The following is a 12,021-nucleotide window of genomic DNA, read 5'->3' as shown; positions in this document are numbered from 1 at the left end:
AATGTTTTTAAGAGTTGATTTGAGCCCCACTATAAACTTTGAAATCTTGGCAAGTTACCTAATCCCTGTGAGATCCTTACTTTTTTTCCTTGTGAGGATGATTCACAGGTGAGTTTCGATCAAAGGAAATAATATCCATTAATGCTAAGGCAGGTTTAGGTGAAATGAATATTAATTTTCTTGTCAGTCACATATTTGTGAGACAACCTGACCACTGGGGAAAGTGGTCAGAAAAGAGAGGAAGGTCCCGGAAGTAGAGGGAGTCCTAGGATTACCTGAGTCAAATGAGAGCCTAGGCCAGGGAAGTCTGTTTTAAGGGCTGACAGCCTGGGAGTACTTTTGGCGAATCTTCTCTGGAGAGAGTGTAGGAGAGCGGTGACGTGGATCACCTGGGACCCGGGGTTCCCGGATAGGTGGTAGTAAATGAAGGGTCTCCTGATCTTGTAGTCTCTGCTGAAATACTTTGTTTTATTTTCATTTTTCTGTTTTCCTATAGCAAAACTTCACCTTTCTCCATGGTCCTTCCTCTTCTCTTTCTCCCTGTTTATTTTTATTTTTCTCTTCCTTTTCTTGAAATGGCCATGAGACAGAGCTAAACAAAATGTTATGCATCTAAATCTTAATTTTGAGAAAGGCTTAGTCGAATCTTTCATATTTTCTTAAATCTTTCTGTAGTGATACCTTTTGTGTTTCACTCCTGTTAACCAGCAGACTGTCATCCGCCCCATCACTCCCGACCATCAGTAGCCCTCAGAAGCTCCCAGTACCCACTGGTCTGTGCTTCTTAGAGACCACTGATTAGGAAATTTTAAAATTAGGATCATGTTTACACATCTGTTGTCAGTGAAAGGATCTGGTGTTAAGTGGGACTGTATTGATTTAATGCAACGATGACTGCCTGTCAGAAATTATAGTCTGTGTGCAGCACTCACACATGCGCATTCTTGGTCAGTGTCTTCGGGGCAAACTGTTGCTGTTGAGCGTTCTCAGCAAGGCAAAGGCTTCAGCCTAACACGATCGTACTTTAAATAGAACTGCTTCTCGGATTCTGTTAACAATTTTGCTAATAGCTTTTAAAAATTTATGTCCGTTCATCCAGTAACACTTGGTTGTTACTGTTAGGTCTTATCTTAGCTGTGTTAATAGGACGTCTGGATTTAACAGAGTTTAATATATATGTCTAAAGTTTTTATATTTACAACTTTTTCATTTAAGATTCAGTCATACATTTGGGGGCGCCTGGGTGGCACAGCGGTAAAGCGTCTGCCTTCGGCTCAGGGGTGATCCTGGTGTTCTGGGATCGAGCCCCACATCAGGCTCCTCCGCTGAGAGCCTGCTTCTTCCTCTCCCACTCCCCCTGCTTGTGTTCCCTCTTTCGCTGGCTGTCTCTATCTCTGTCAAATAAATAAATAAAATCTTTAAAAAAAATTCAATCATACATTTGGAATGAACACTTAGAATAAATTGCAGAAAAGTTTTTTATTAAAAATAACAGTATTATATGTAAACTTAAGAAGTTGAACACGTTTGACATTTGTAATGATTGAAATAGTGAATCCTGTTTATTTTGTTAAATTAGAAACCATTATGGTCAAGTCTTAACAACTTTGTGAATATATTTGGCAAATCTTTAATCCTGGGCTGGTTTTATCCAGTAGCTACATATTTAGAAAATCTACTTAGGTGTTTTTTGTTTGTTTGTTTTTAAATCTGCTTAGATTTTAATGTTAGTGTGTTTCGTACAGAATACTGGTTACTGTCTGACTTTGTTCTGCTTGCCTTCAGTTAGCCCACTGTAGGTTTGGCCATAATTTTTCTTGGCTTTGTTTCCTCTAGGATAAAGTCCCAACTCCTTGTCATGGCGCACAATTCCTTTATAAGCTGTCTAAGCAGCCTTTCAGGCTTTGTCCCCCGCACTCCTCCCCTTGCACCAGCTTTCCACTGACCATGCTGTGCCCTTCCCCATTGCCATTCCTGTGTAGTTTTCTGGGGCGACTCTCCTGATGCCACTGTCTATCTTCCTTCCTCTGTGTTCTCTTCGCATGTGGTGCTTTCACCTTTTATGGCATGCGTCCCATTGCCTTGGAAAGATGTATACGTACATCTCTGCTTCCTCCCATTCAGACTTACATGTGCTAAGTGCCATGCATCTTTTTATTCTTTGATTTCTCGGAGTATGACGCCCGTCTATCCTGCCATCAGATTGACTTATAACTGTTAGTCTATGAAATTAAAATCTAAGTACATGCTGTAAATATGGAGCAGATATTAGTTATAAGAACACGGCAGCCTTTTCATTTGTGACCCTAAAATAGGAAACCTTTCTATGTTGGTTTCAAGAATTGATTTTAATTGTTTTAGAAACCACTCAAGAAAGTTATTATTGAAGAAACTGGCAATTTGATACAGACGATTGACGTGCCAGGTAGCACTGCTGCTGCGCAGAGTGATCCTGTTACTGTGGCCAACGGAACAGCAAGTGCAGGCTCTACGAGTAAGAAGAACTCAAGCCAAGATGACCTTTTGCCCGCAAGTGATATTCCAAAAGCAAAAGTATTGAAAATAGAAGAAATCAGTGATACTTCAGCCCTGCCGTGAGTAGAAGAAATACTCTCTTTTTTTAAAAAGATTTATTTATTCATTTTAAAGAGAGAGAGGGGGAGTGAGAGCAAGGGGGGAGGCAGAGACAGAGGGAGAGAGTCTTCTGTAGGCTCCGCGCTGAGCGTGAGCCCGACGTGGAACTCGATCTCACGATCCTGAGATCACGACCTCCGCTGAAACCAAGAGTTGGGTGCTTAACTGACTGCACCACCCAGGTGCCCCAGAAGAAATACTCTTACTTGATACTCATCTAGAATGGTAATAATTCACTAGAAAATTGGTATTAACTGATGAGACTTCTGGTTTGTGCTTATCACCATAATTCTTTGAAGTGCCCAACTTCACATTCTAGATTTTTATTTGTACTTAGCCGTAAGAAAGGTTTTGCTTTTAAGGTATGATCACTATTCCTATGCCATAGTGGGGAATTTAGAGGTAAGAAAGTATCTTGAACGACTTACTTTGTGCATTTTTATTCTAGAACTTCAGTAAATGCATTTTACTTTTTAATTCAGCAAAAATAAGTTTTTAAAAGGAAGCTTCATAAAAAATGTAGAGTTTAGTCATCATTATTCTAGCCATTAATATTTAAGATTACTTGGGGTCTCTTTAAATTATGTGGGGAATTTTAAATAATAGTCATGTATTTGCTTAATGGTGAGAATATAAAAGATCTAGATTAATTAGGTTTATTTGGGGATGTTGAAACTTTGTTCTTACATTCTTGTATTGCCACTCAGTAATCCTATTAAAAGTTTTTTTTTATGTTTAATTTGAGTGGTTTTATTTAAAGTGATAGTGATTAGTGATTTGGGGAAAACTTAAGAGGTGGATTTTTTTAAAGGAGGAAGCATTTCTTGGTGTCTGGGATTATCTCTCTTGAAACTGTGATAATTCAGATTTCTGAAAGGCTGAGTTGTGAGTATCTGTGCTGTGATGTAGTAATGGCAATACATAGAAATGGTGTGCTTCAAAAGGTGCCAGGCTACATTAGCCCAGCAGATGAGAACAGTCACTACACAGCCAGCATGTGAAAATAATCTGTCTTGCCAAAGGTAAAGGTGTATTTTTATCAGCTGAAAGAATTTACTACACGTAGAATACAAATAGTTACAATACTATATTAATAAAGTCAGAAATTGAAAAATGTCTCTTGATGTTTCCTTATAAAAGCTTTATTTGTGGTTCTTTTCTAATTGTTTGACTGATGGCCTCTGAAATATCTCAGACCTCAAGTCAACTTGAAACAGAACGTATGTCAGTCTTTCGGTGAGCAGATTTCTGTAGAGACAGACAAGATACCTGCTCGGTTTGTCACAGCTGTTCTTCCTCCGGTCCCTGCAAACTCATTCCAGCTTGAATCGGATTTCAGACAACTGAAAAATTCTCCGGATATGTTGTATCAGTATTTGAAGGTAAGAAAGAGGAAGCTAGTAGTTCTAGTTTAAGTAAAAGGTCAAAGAACTTCTTTTATCACTAGTGCTGTACAAATAGCCCTGTATCTGCTTTTCGTATAACACGATTGTAGACCCCTTCCTTGCCTCCTGCATGTATTACCTCGGCCAGACCGTTTTAAATGTTTGCAACTAGGAAACCTCTGGAAATAGGTTCTGTGTTAAGTTCTGTGGTTTAATATAACTTAATCTAATTTCAGAAATCATAACCTAAACCTAATTCTTCATTCTTCAAGATGGGGGAAGAAGTTAAACTACATCGAGTGCCTTCCATGTGCCCCAAGCACTGCTTGGCAATATTTAGACAATCATTCTCTTGAAAACGAGCTCTTACTTGCTTCAAGAAAAAGAACCAGATCCTATGAAATTTACCAAATAATGGATTTTAGCATTGTCTTTTTCAAGTGTGATTATAGTAATAATCCCTTATAATTTTCTAGTATACAATTACTTCTAAGTACATTAGCTCATGTAATTCTATTTTTTGAACTGTCTAGTTATTTCTATTGCTCCTTGAGAGCTCTCTCAAGATTCCTGTCTCTCTTAGGAAACATCTCTCTGTTCAAGGAGGTTTTTCTCTGCCTTGAACAGAGTGATTATCTTACAGTTCCTTTGACTTTTGTCCTTCTGTCACAGTTACGTTGCATGGTGACCCCATTATTATTCAGTAAGGACTAGTGTGTAACAGTTATTCTTTCCTATATTCACCTAAGCGGTTGTTATATACATAATTTGTGATATGTGAATGTTGCCATGATGTAATTTTCTAACTCTTTGTATCTTTTCCAAGCAAATTGAACCATCCGTGTATCCTAAGTTGTTTCAGAAAAATCTAGATCCAGATGTATTCAACCAAATCATTAAAATTCTGCATGACTTTTATATCGAGTAAGTGGAATTTTTTTGTCATCCCTGCATATTGTGATGTTATGCTATTTCTAGTGATTTGGGAAAGTCTTTCTCCTTGATGTCATATTACCGTTTTCTGTATTGCAAAATTAGCTCTCTAGTAAATTTCACCATTGCAGAAGTTGTGACGAGAGGACAAGTGCAAGCAGTAGAAAGGGAAATGATTAGGTAGGAGGAAAAGGGGCTTTAAAACTTTTTCTTAAAGAAAGGGAGGTGTAGAAGTGACAAATGTGATAGCAAATTAATAAAGTCTGTGCTATATGGTGTAATGAGCATTGGGTGTTACATGCAACTGATGAATCACTGACCTCTACCTCTGAAACCATTAATACACTATATGTTAATTAATTGAATTTAACTAAAAAATAAACTATAAAAAGTCTGTGCTAAGCCTCACATTTAAGAAAATTATAGTTTCTTCAATTGACGATATAGCTCTTCATTTGGGCACTTAACGTGTAGACCACATCCAGGGAAAAAAGATAAATGAAGACCTTTTTTATATATAATGAGAAATCTAGTGTTATAAAAACTGAATTACATGAGCTACTTTTAATTAATCATTTGTTTATATTTGGATTGCTTCAGGAAAGAAGAGCCATCACTCATCTTTGAAATCTTACAGAAACTTTCTGAACTAAAGAGGTTTGATATGGCAGTGATGTTTATGTCAGAACCTGAGAAAAAAAGTAAGTCTGTGAAGAAAGCTTTTCCAGATCTCTTTATTCTGACATGTTGCTTTATTTATTCAACAAGTATAGTGGACATTTATTGAATATTTACTAAGATACATGCAATTAAATTTAAATTAATCACAATAAAGTTTAATTGAATTATAGTTAAGTAAAATCACATCTTTTAATCCTGACAATAGCATTATGAGGTTTAGGCATGATTAACAGTTCCCTTTTACAAAGGTGGAAACTGAGGCACAGAGAGGTAAGGAACCTGACCAAGCTCACCTAGATAAGAAGCCGGACCCAGGATTTAAGGTTAGGCAGTCCCGGCTTTATAGTCTGGACTCTTCTACTTGAAAATGCATTAAAGTGTAACGGTTGAGAGCTTGCTGTGGTGGAACACGTGAAGGGTACCCACCACAGACGCATGTCACCGGGCATGGGGGCAAGGGAGGTCAACCCAGTCTGTGAGAGCCTATTTCCTTGTGTTTGATTGAACCTGACTCCTCAAAGACGTGCGGGAGTCAGTGAGATGAAAGGGGTGGGGAAGAGTTTTAGACCGGGGAATGGTGTATGCGGAAGTTCCGAGGCAGGAAAGAACAAATTGACTTGAGAAAATTGCACGTACAGTGCAACTGGATTGTAGAGTCAGGGGGACAGTTGGCAGGTGACGATCTTGGAGAATTCTATTCCTTATCTATTTCTACATCTCGGTTTTTCCCATGAAGTGTCAGTTTAGGGAAACCTTAAGTAACATCGAACTCTGCAGGAACTTCAGTTACTTCAGGGTTTTGGGCTTTACTCTAGTTTTAGGAAAAAGAAAAAGTACTAGAATGCCAGGTTTTTAGTTTTAAAAATAGCAGAAACTCTATGTACCATTTTCATGTATCTCCTAACCTAAACATACCTCGGGCTCCTTTTCTTGTGTCTTTATGTTTCTAGCAGCGACATTGAATGAGTCTGAATCACTAAGAAGAATACTCTTTACGTTGTACTTGGAGACGTGGACACATCATTTTAAAAACATGAGATTTTTAAATAGGGTTTAAATTAAAAGACGTTTCTGTTTTATCTTTACTCAGAAACAGCCCTTGAAGTTCCCTGAAAAATACCAGCTTCTCTTAGTACTATTCTAACCTCTTCTACTACTTTTTTTTGATTACTCTGCTCCACCACACGGACTTTATATTTTCTGATATACCAAGCTGGTAAACTTATTTTGGCCTTAGGCGCTTTGCACTTGGCCGTTTCCACGGCCTAGAATACCTTCCCCTTGCCTGCTTCTTCACTTCATTCCGTTTCCACCTCAGAGTTGCCACCTCAGAGACCCCCTTCCTCAACAGAGCTACTCAAAATAACTGCCCGCCTCCCTTTATCACCCTCTGGCTTCTTACCCTCCTTTATTTTTCTTCATAATATGTAGTGAGCTGAAAATCTTTCATGGATTTGTTTATTATTTCTCTCCCCCTAATAGAATGAAAGCTCCACGAGAGCAGGAACCTTGTATACCTTGTTCTCTGGGCCTCACGGCGTAGATCGTTGCTTAGTGCAGAACAGCCTGTCAGTATAACTGCACCGAGTAAATGCATTTCTTGGTGCTGTAATGTGATAAGTACAAGTGTACTCAAAGAATGTGAGTTGGTTCTTTAGACTGGCTTACCAATAGTACTGTCTCGGTTGGGCCACCATTGTCAGCGAAGCTAAACACGGGGAGCAGCTGGATGGTTCCTGGAGTGTAACTAGGCACTCGGTCAGTATTAGCTGCTCTTACCTTTTTCGTCAGTAACAACCGGTAGCCAGTGTCAAGGTTGAACTATACTGAGTTTTCCAAAGTGTTGAGTGTGGGCCATGCAGTGGTATGAAAGATGATTTTATATGACTTACAGGCAAGTTTTGTAATTTTTAATAGTTATATAGTTTATTGGATATTATAAAAATATATAGCTAACATGATTTTGCAGCTGTTGTTTCAATTACTGTAAAGTTTCAATTTACAGTAGTGGATACAACATTTTCTTTTAAAATAAAATAGTTTCAGTTTGAAAAACCGTTAATTGAAATATTAAGTAAATAACATATACTTGTTACAGAGGACAAAAATGCTTAAGGTAGTACAGAATGAGTTAAGTTTAATCTGCAAGATTCATGTTGTTGAGAAAGTAGGGGAAGTTTTTTACAAAATATCCTGGAAGAATCTATATAATTTTCTCTGATTAGCTTTTTAAATATCTGAATTAGAATTTGTAAATAATCCTAACGGTTATTACTTTAAAATAGAAAAAGTTTTGTTTGACAAATCAGATTACTCTCTTTAATTTTTGTCATTTAGTTTTTAAAAAATGGAAATTAAAATGAATTTTTTTTCTTTTTTCAGTTGCACATGTGTTGTTCAATCACATAGACAAATCGGGATTGAAGGATAAGTCTGTTGAAGAACTCAAGAAAAGATATGGTGGTTGATTTTCATTTTTACTGAAATTATTGTCTTTGACTTTCATATGTAAATTTTTTTACCGAAAATAAAGTATTTTGCTTTTTAAGAAATGAAATCATACAGGAAAAGATTATCTTTAGACATAAGTTAATTAACTCTACATAGTGAATTGTGACTTACGTAGTGAGAAATGTACTCAGGTGAGCTATTTGTAAGTCATTTTCCAAAAATAAAAATATAATGACGTATATTTGTAAAGATCAGTATTTTATGTCATTTAAAATTCTAAATCTAGATGCATTCTTCAGTGCCCCGTAATTTTAACATTATTTTTATATTTTCTTAAGTTTTTGTAGGCACGTGACAAGGTTGCTTCGTTAGCATACGAATAAAGTTATAGTTGTATAGAGGGTGTTAAGGAGATACAATTTTCTTTATAAAAGTTTTAATATTGTGCTAGTTCCCTAACATAAAAATATTTATTTACAGGATGTGTATTTTTAGTATTTACCGTGAAAGGAGATTTAGACTCTTTCAGTAGGTTCCTTGAAGAGTCACAGCATCCTTAAATGTTCATGCTGCAGTTTTTTTCCCTCATGATATCCACATTATATGTCATCTAAAGGCAAATAATGATTAAAGCAAAGTGTAAACATTTTAAAAACTAGGAACGTCTAAAGTAGTCATTAGCATGTAGCTTGCGTATATGTGTTGTGTCTGAGGGTGGTGTCTGTAAGTTTTGAAAGCAGGGCTAGTATTCTCATCCTGGTTTTGCAAAGTACCTGACACAGTCCTTTGCACATAGTTAGGTGCTCAGTTGATATTTATACAACTTAATTGAATTTTACCATAGGAACCAACTTTAGCAAATGTCGAAAATAGCACCCTTGCAAATTTTGGGCATATACTGTAAATGTTAAAACCAAGTTAATTTTAGAGGCTACCAGGTTGTTAGACTATTAGGTCACTATCCTTTAGCTGTTATCAGCATCAATAAGGCCGTCCAACTTAAGACTTTTATACTGTTATTTTTATTGCATCATACATATGCTTAAAATTGCTTGAGTAATAATCGTAATCTATTTACAAAGATAATTTCCCCAGTTCATGGTATAAATTACTGAAGTGGTTGTAACTTGTATAGCCTCAGTGTTTTCCAATGCACTTAGGATAGAATTTTTTAGTGTTACGCATTGCTGGATGTGTCGTATTATGACATATGAAAAGGTAATGAAATCGAGCCTTTTATGTATAGCTTATACATGGGCGATAACTATTCAATTTTGAATGACTTGAATTTTTCTCAAGTCATTAAATAAGTTGGTTTTGATGTACAGAAAAACTTCCCAAAGGCAAAAATGTTCTTTCATATATTTTCTTATGTGATCCTTAGAAGAAACTTATAAAGTAGTCAGGGCAGGTAGTGTGATTGCCATTTTTTTTTAAGTTTTTTATTTTAATTCCAGTATAGTCAACATACAGTGTTACATTAGTTTCAGGTGTGCAATATAGTGATTCAGCGCTTCCGTACATTACTCAGTGCTCATCATGACAAGTGTTCTCTTAATCCCCTTCACCTGTTTCCCCCATCCTCCCACCCATCTCCCCTCTGGTAACCATCAGTTTTGTTCTCTGTAGTTAAGAGTCTATTTCTTGGTTTGTCTCTCTCTCTCTCTCTTTTTTTTTTTTTGCCTTTGCTCATTTATTTTGTTTCTTAAATTCCACACACGAGTGCGATCATAGGGCATTTGTCTCTCTCTGACTGACTGACTTGCTTATTAGCACAATGCTCTCTAGCTCCATCCATGTCCTTGCAAACCGCAAGATTCCGTTCTTTGATGGCTGGGTAGTATTCCATTGTAGACATATACCACCTCTTCCTTCTCCATTCATCTGTTGGTGGCTGATTGCCCTTTTTAACAGAAGAAGAGGAGATTCAGAGAGTAAATGGCTCCGCGATCAGAGCTAAAAAATAGCAGAACTGGTTCAGAATGTGCTGTCTCCTACTTGGTATCTGCAGCTCTTTGAACTACTCCAGGCTGCAATGTTTATTATTTATGTTGCGTTACTTCTGTAGAGACTGGACTGAAAACGTACAGATCCCATGGTTTACTTTAGAATTTGCATTAATTATTATTTTTCAGTGTTAACCTGTTTTCCCCCAGGGACAATTTCACATAGTGGTTAAGACAAAAGGCTTTGGAATCAGACTTCTCGTGTTTGAATTCTGGCTTCATCTGGCTTTAGGGCCTTGGACCCATCATTTTTCTGTGCTTTGGTTTCCTAAGCTGTGGGTGGGCATACTGATAGTTTCTGCCTCATTGGACGGCTGCTAGGGTTAAAGGAAAGGACACGTTTGTGTTGGCAACAGCACCCAGATACATAGTAAGCACTTACCAAGTTACTGCTGTTATTACTACAGTCACCCTCCTGTCCTAAATGTTGTTGGAATAAAGTATAGTCTTTAGGGAATGTCCTACTGTGTGTCGCCTTACTGCAAAATAGCACGGTGGTAAAGAGTCCTTTTGTACAGTCCCATGACCTAAGTGGACATCCTATTTGCACTTACCTAGCTTGTGACTTTGGACACGTTGTTCGACCTCCGTATGCCTCAGTGTCCTCTTACATAAAATTAGAAAAATAGTAAGTGCGTAGTTCAAAGATTCTCGGAAAGATAAATGTGCTAATACCTATAAGCATTTAATACAGTGCCTGCCACGTAGCGCTGTTATTTTTGTTAATGATAGCAATATCATTAATGACATAGACACAAAAGCAGGACTTTCCCAAGTGATTTCTTTCTAAAAATGTAGTTCTTCACTGTTGCTTGTATCTTCATTTAAGTCACAGTCTTGCATTATTGACAGAAATGCCATGCCTCCCATTTATTGGCCTCCTCCCAGTCTTGCTTCATTTGCACTAATTTCAGCGAATGGGTAGAGTATACGCAAGTCCTCACTGTTCAGTAATTTATGCTAATGCATTTGAGAAAGATTTTACTCCTGACCTACAAATCTATTTAATCTGTGTTAACAGAAGGCATTTCTGAACACAATACCAAAGCTCAGATTACCTTTTTACAATTTCTTAATGTTTGATCTTAGAGAATTCTGTTTAAAGTGACATTAAAAAATTTAGTATTAATGCAACTTTTGTTTGATTCATTCATTTATTTGTTAATTTAACAAGTATTTATTGAGTGCACATATAATGCCAGGCACTAAAAATGGATTTTGCCTTTTAACAAAGCTCAAAGTGGCATGGGGGATACAAATAAACAGTGTGACAAATGCCATGACAGGTAATACCAGGGGGTCACAGGAAATAGCAGATGCAAAATACAAGACGTGTTTGACAACTTTAATTTTGAGCGTGGAGTGGGAGCTAGACAGTGGTAAGAAATGAAGCTGGAGAAAGCAGGGCCAGGTCATAGGAGACATTGGGACTTTATCATGAGGGAGCTGGGGAGCTAGTGACCGTCAGGTTTCTATTTTGTGACGTTTCCTTTGGCTGCTGTGGGAGGAACAGTTGCATGGGGACACTGGAGTCAGGGGCACTTGTTGGAAGACTTTCTGGGTAGTTAAGGCAAGGGATTATGGTATTCTGAACTAGCCATAAGGAGGGAGAGAAGTAATAAGAATGGAGAAATACTTAGGAAGTAGAACAGGTGAGACTGGGCAGTGGATTCAGGACCGCCACACTCAGGGCTTAACTCCAACGAGCACCTGTTCGCGCTGTCTAGTGGACGGCGTCTCCGGATACAGCGTCAGTGCTTCCTGACTCGTGCGACCCCCTGAGCCTGTGTGGGCTGGATGTTCAGGTGAGAGAGAAGTTGAGAAGCAGAAGGAAGCATTAAAGACCTTGCCCAGATTTTTTCCCAGAGGGTGGTGGTTTCGTTCACTGAAGTAGAGACCGCAGAGGGTGACACAGGGGACTAAGCACTGGG

At 37.7% G+C, this 12,021-nt stretch overlaps 1 protein-coding gene across 1 annotated transcript in view; it reads left to right on the top strand.

Moving 5' to 3' along the window:
• RPAP3 (RNA polymerase II associated protein 3) overlaps positions 1–8,333 on the top strand; it is a 40,145-nt gene extending 31,812 nt beyond the window's left edge. Inside the window, exons 13-17 of the mRNA XM_026502023.4 lie at positions 2,362–2,594; positions 3,830–4,016; positions 4,846–4,943; positions 5,553–5,653; positions 8,016–8,333. Coding sequence (XP_026357808.3) covers positions 2,362–2,594; positions 3,830–4,016; positions 4,846–4,943; positions 5,553–5,653; positions 8,016–8,101 — 705 coding nt within the window. The 3' untranslated portion in view covers positions 8,102–8,333. The remainder of the gene's footprint in view (positions 1–2,361; positions 2,595–3,829; positions 4,017–4,845; positions 4,944–5,552; positions 5,654–8,015) is intronic.
• The last annotated feature ends 3,688 nt before the right edge of the window (positions 8,334–12,021 follow it).

This window comes from Ursus arctos, unplaced genomic scaffold, assembly GCF_023065955.2.
Source record: "Ursus arctos isolate Adak ecotype North America unplaced genomic scaffold, UrsArc2.0 scaffold_26, whole genome shotgun sequence".
NCBI lineage: Eukaryota > Metazoa > Chordata > Mammalia > Carnivora > Ursidae > Ursus > Ursus arctos.
The sequence above is the reverse complement of the archived record's forward strand: the minus strand, read 5'-3'. Positions and strand labels throughout refer to the sequence as shown.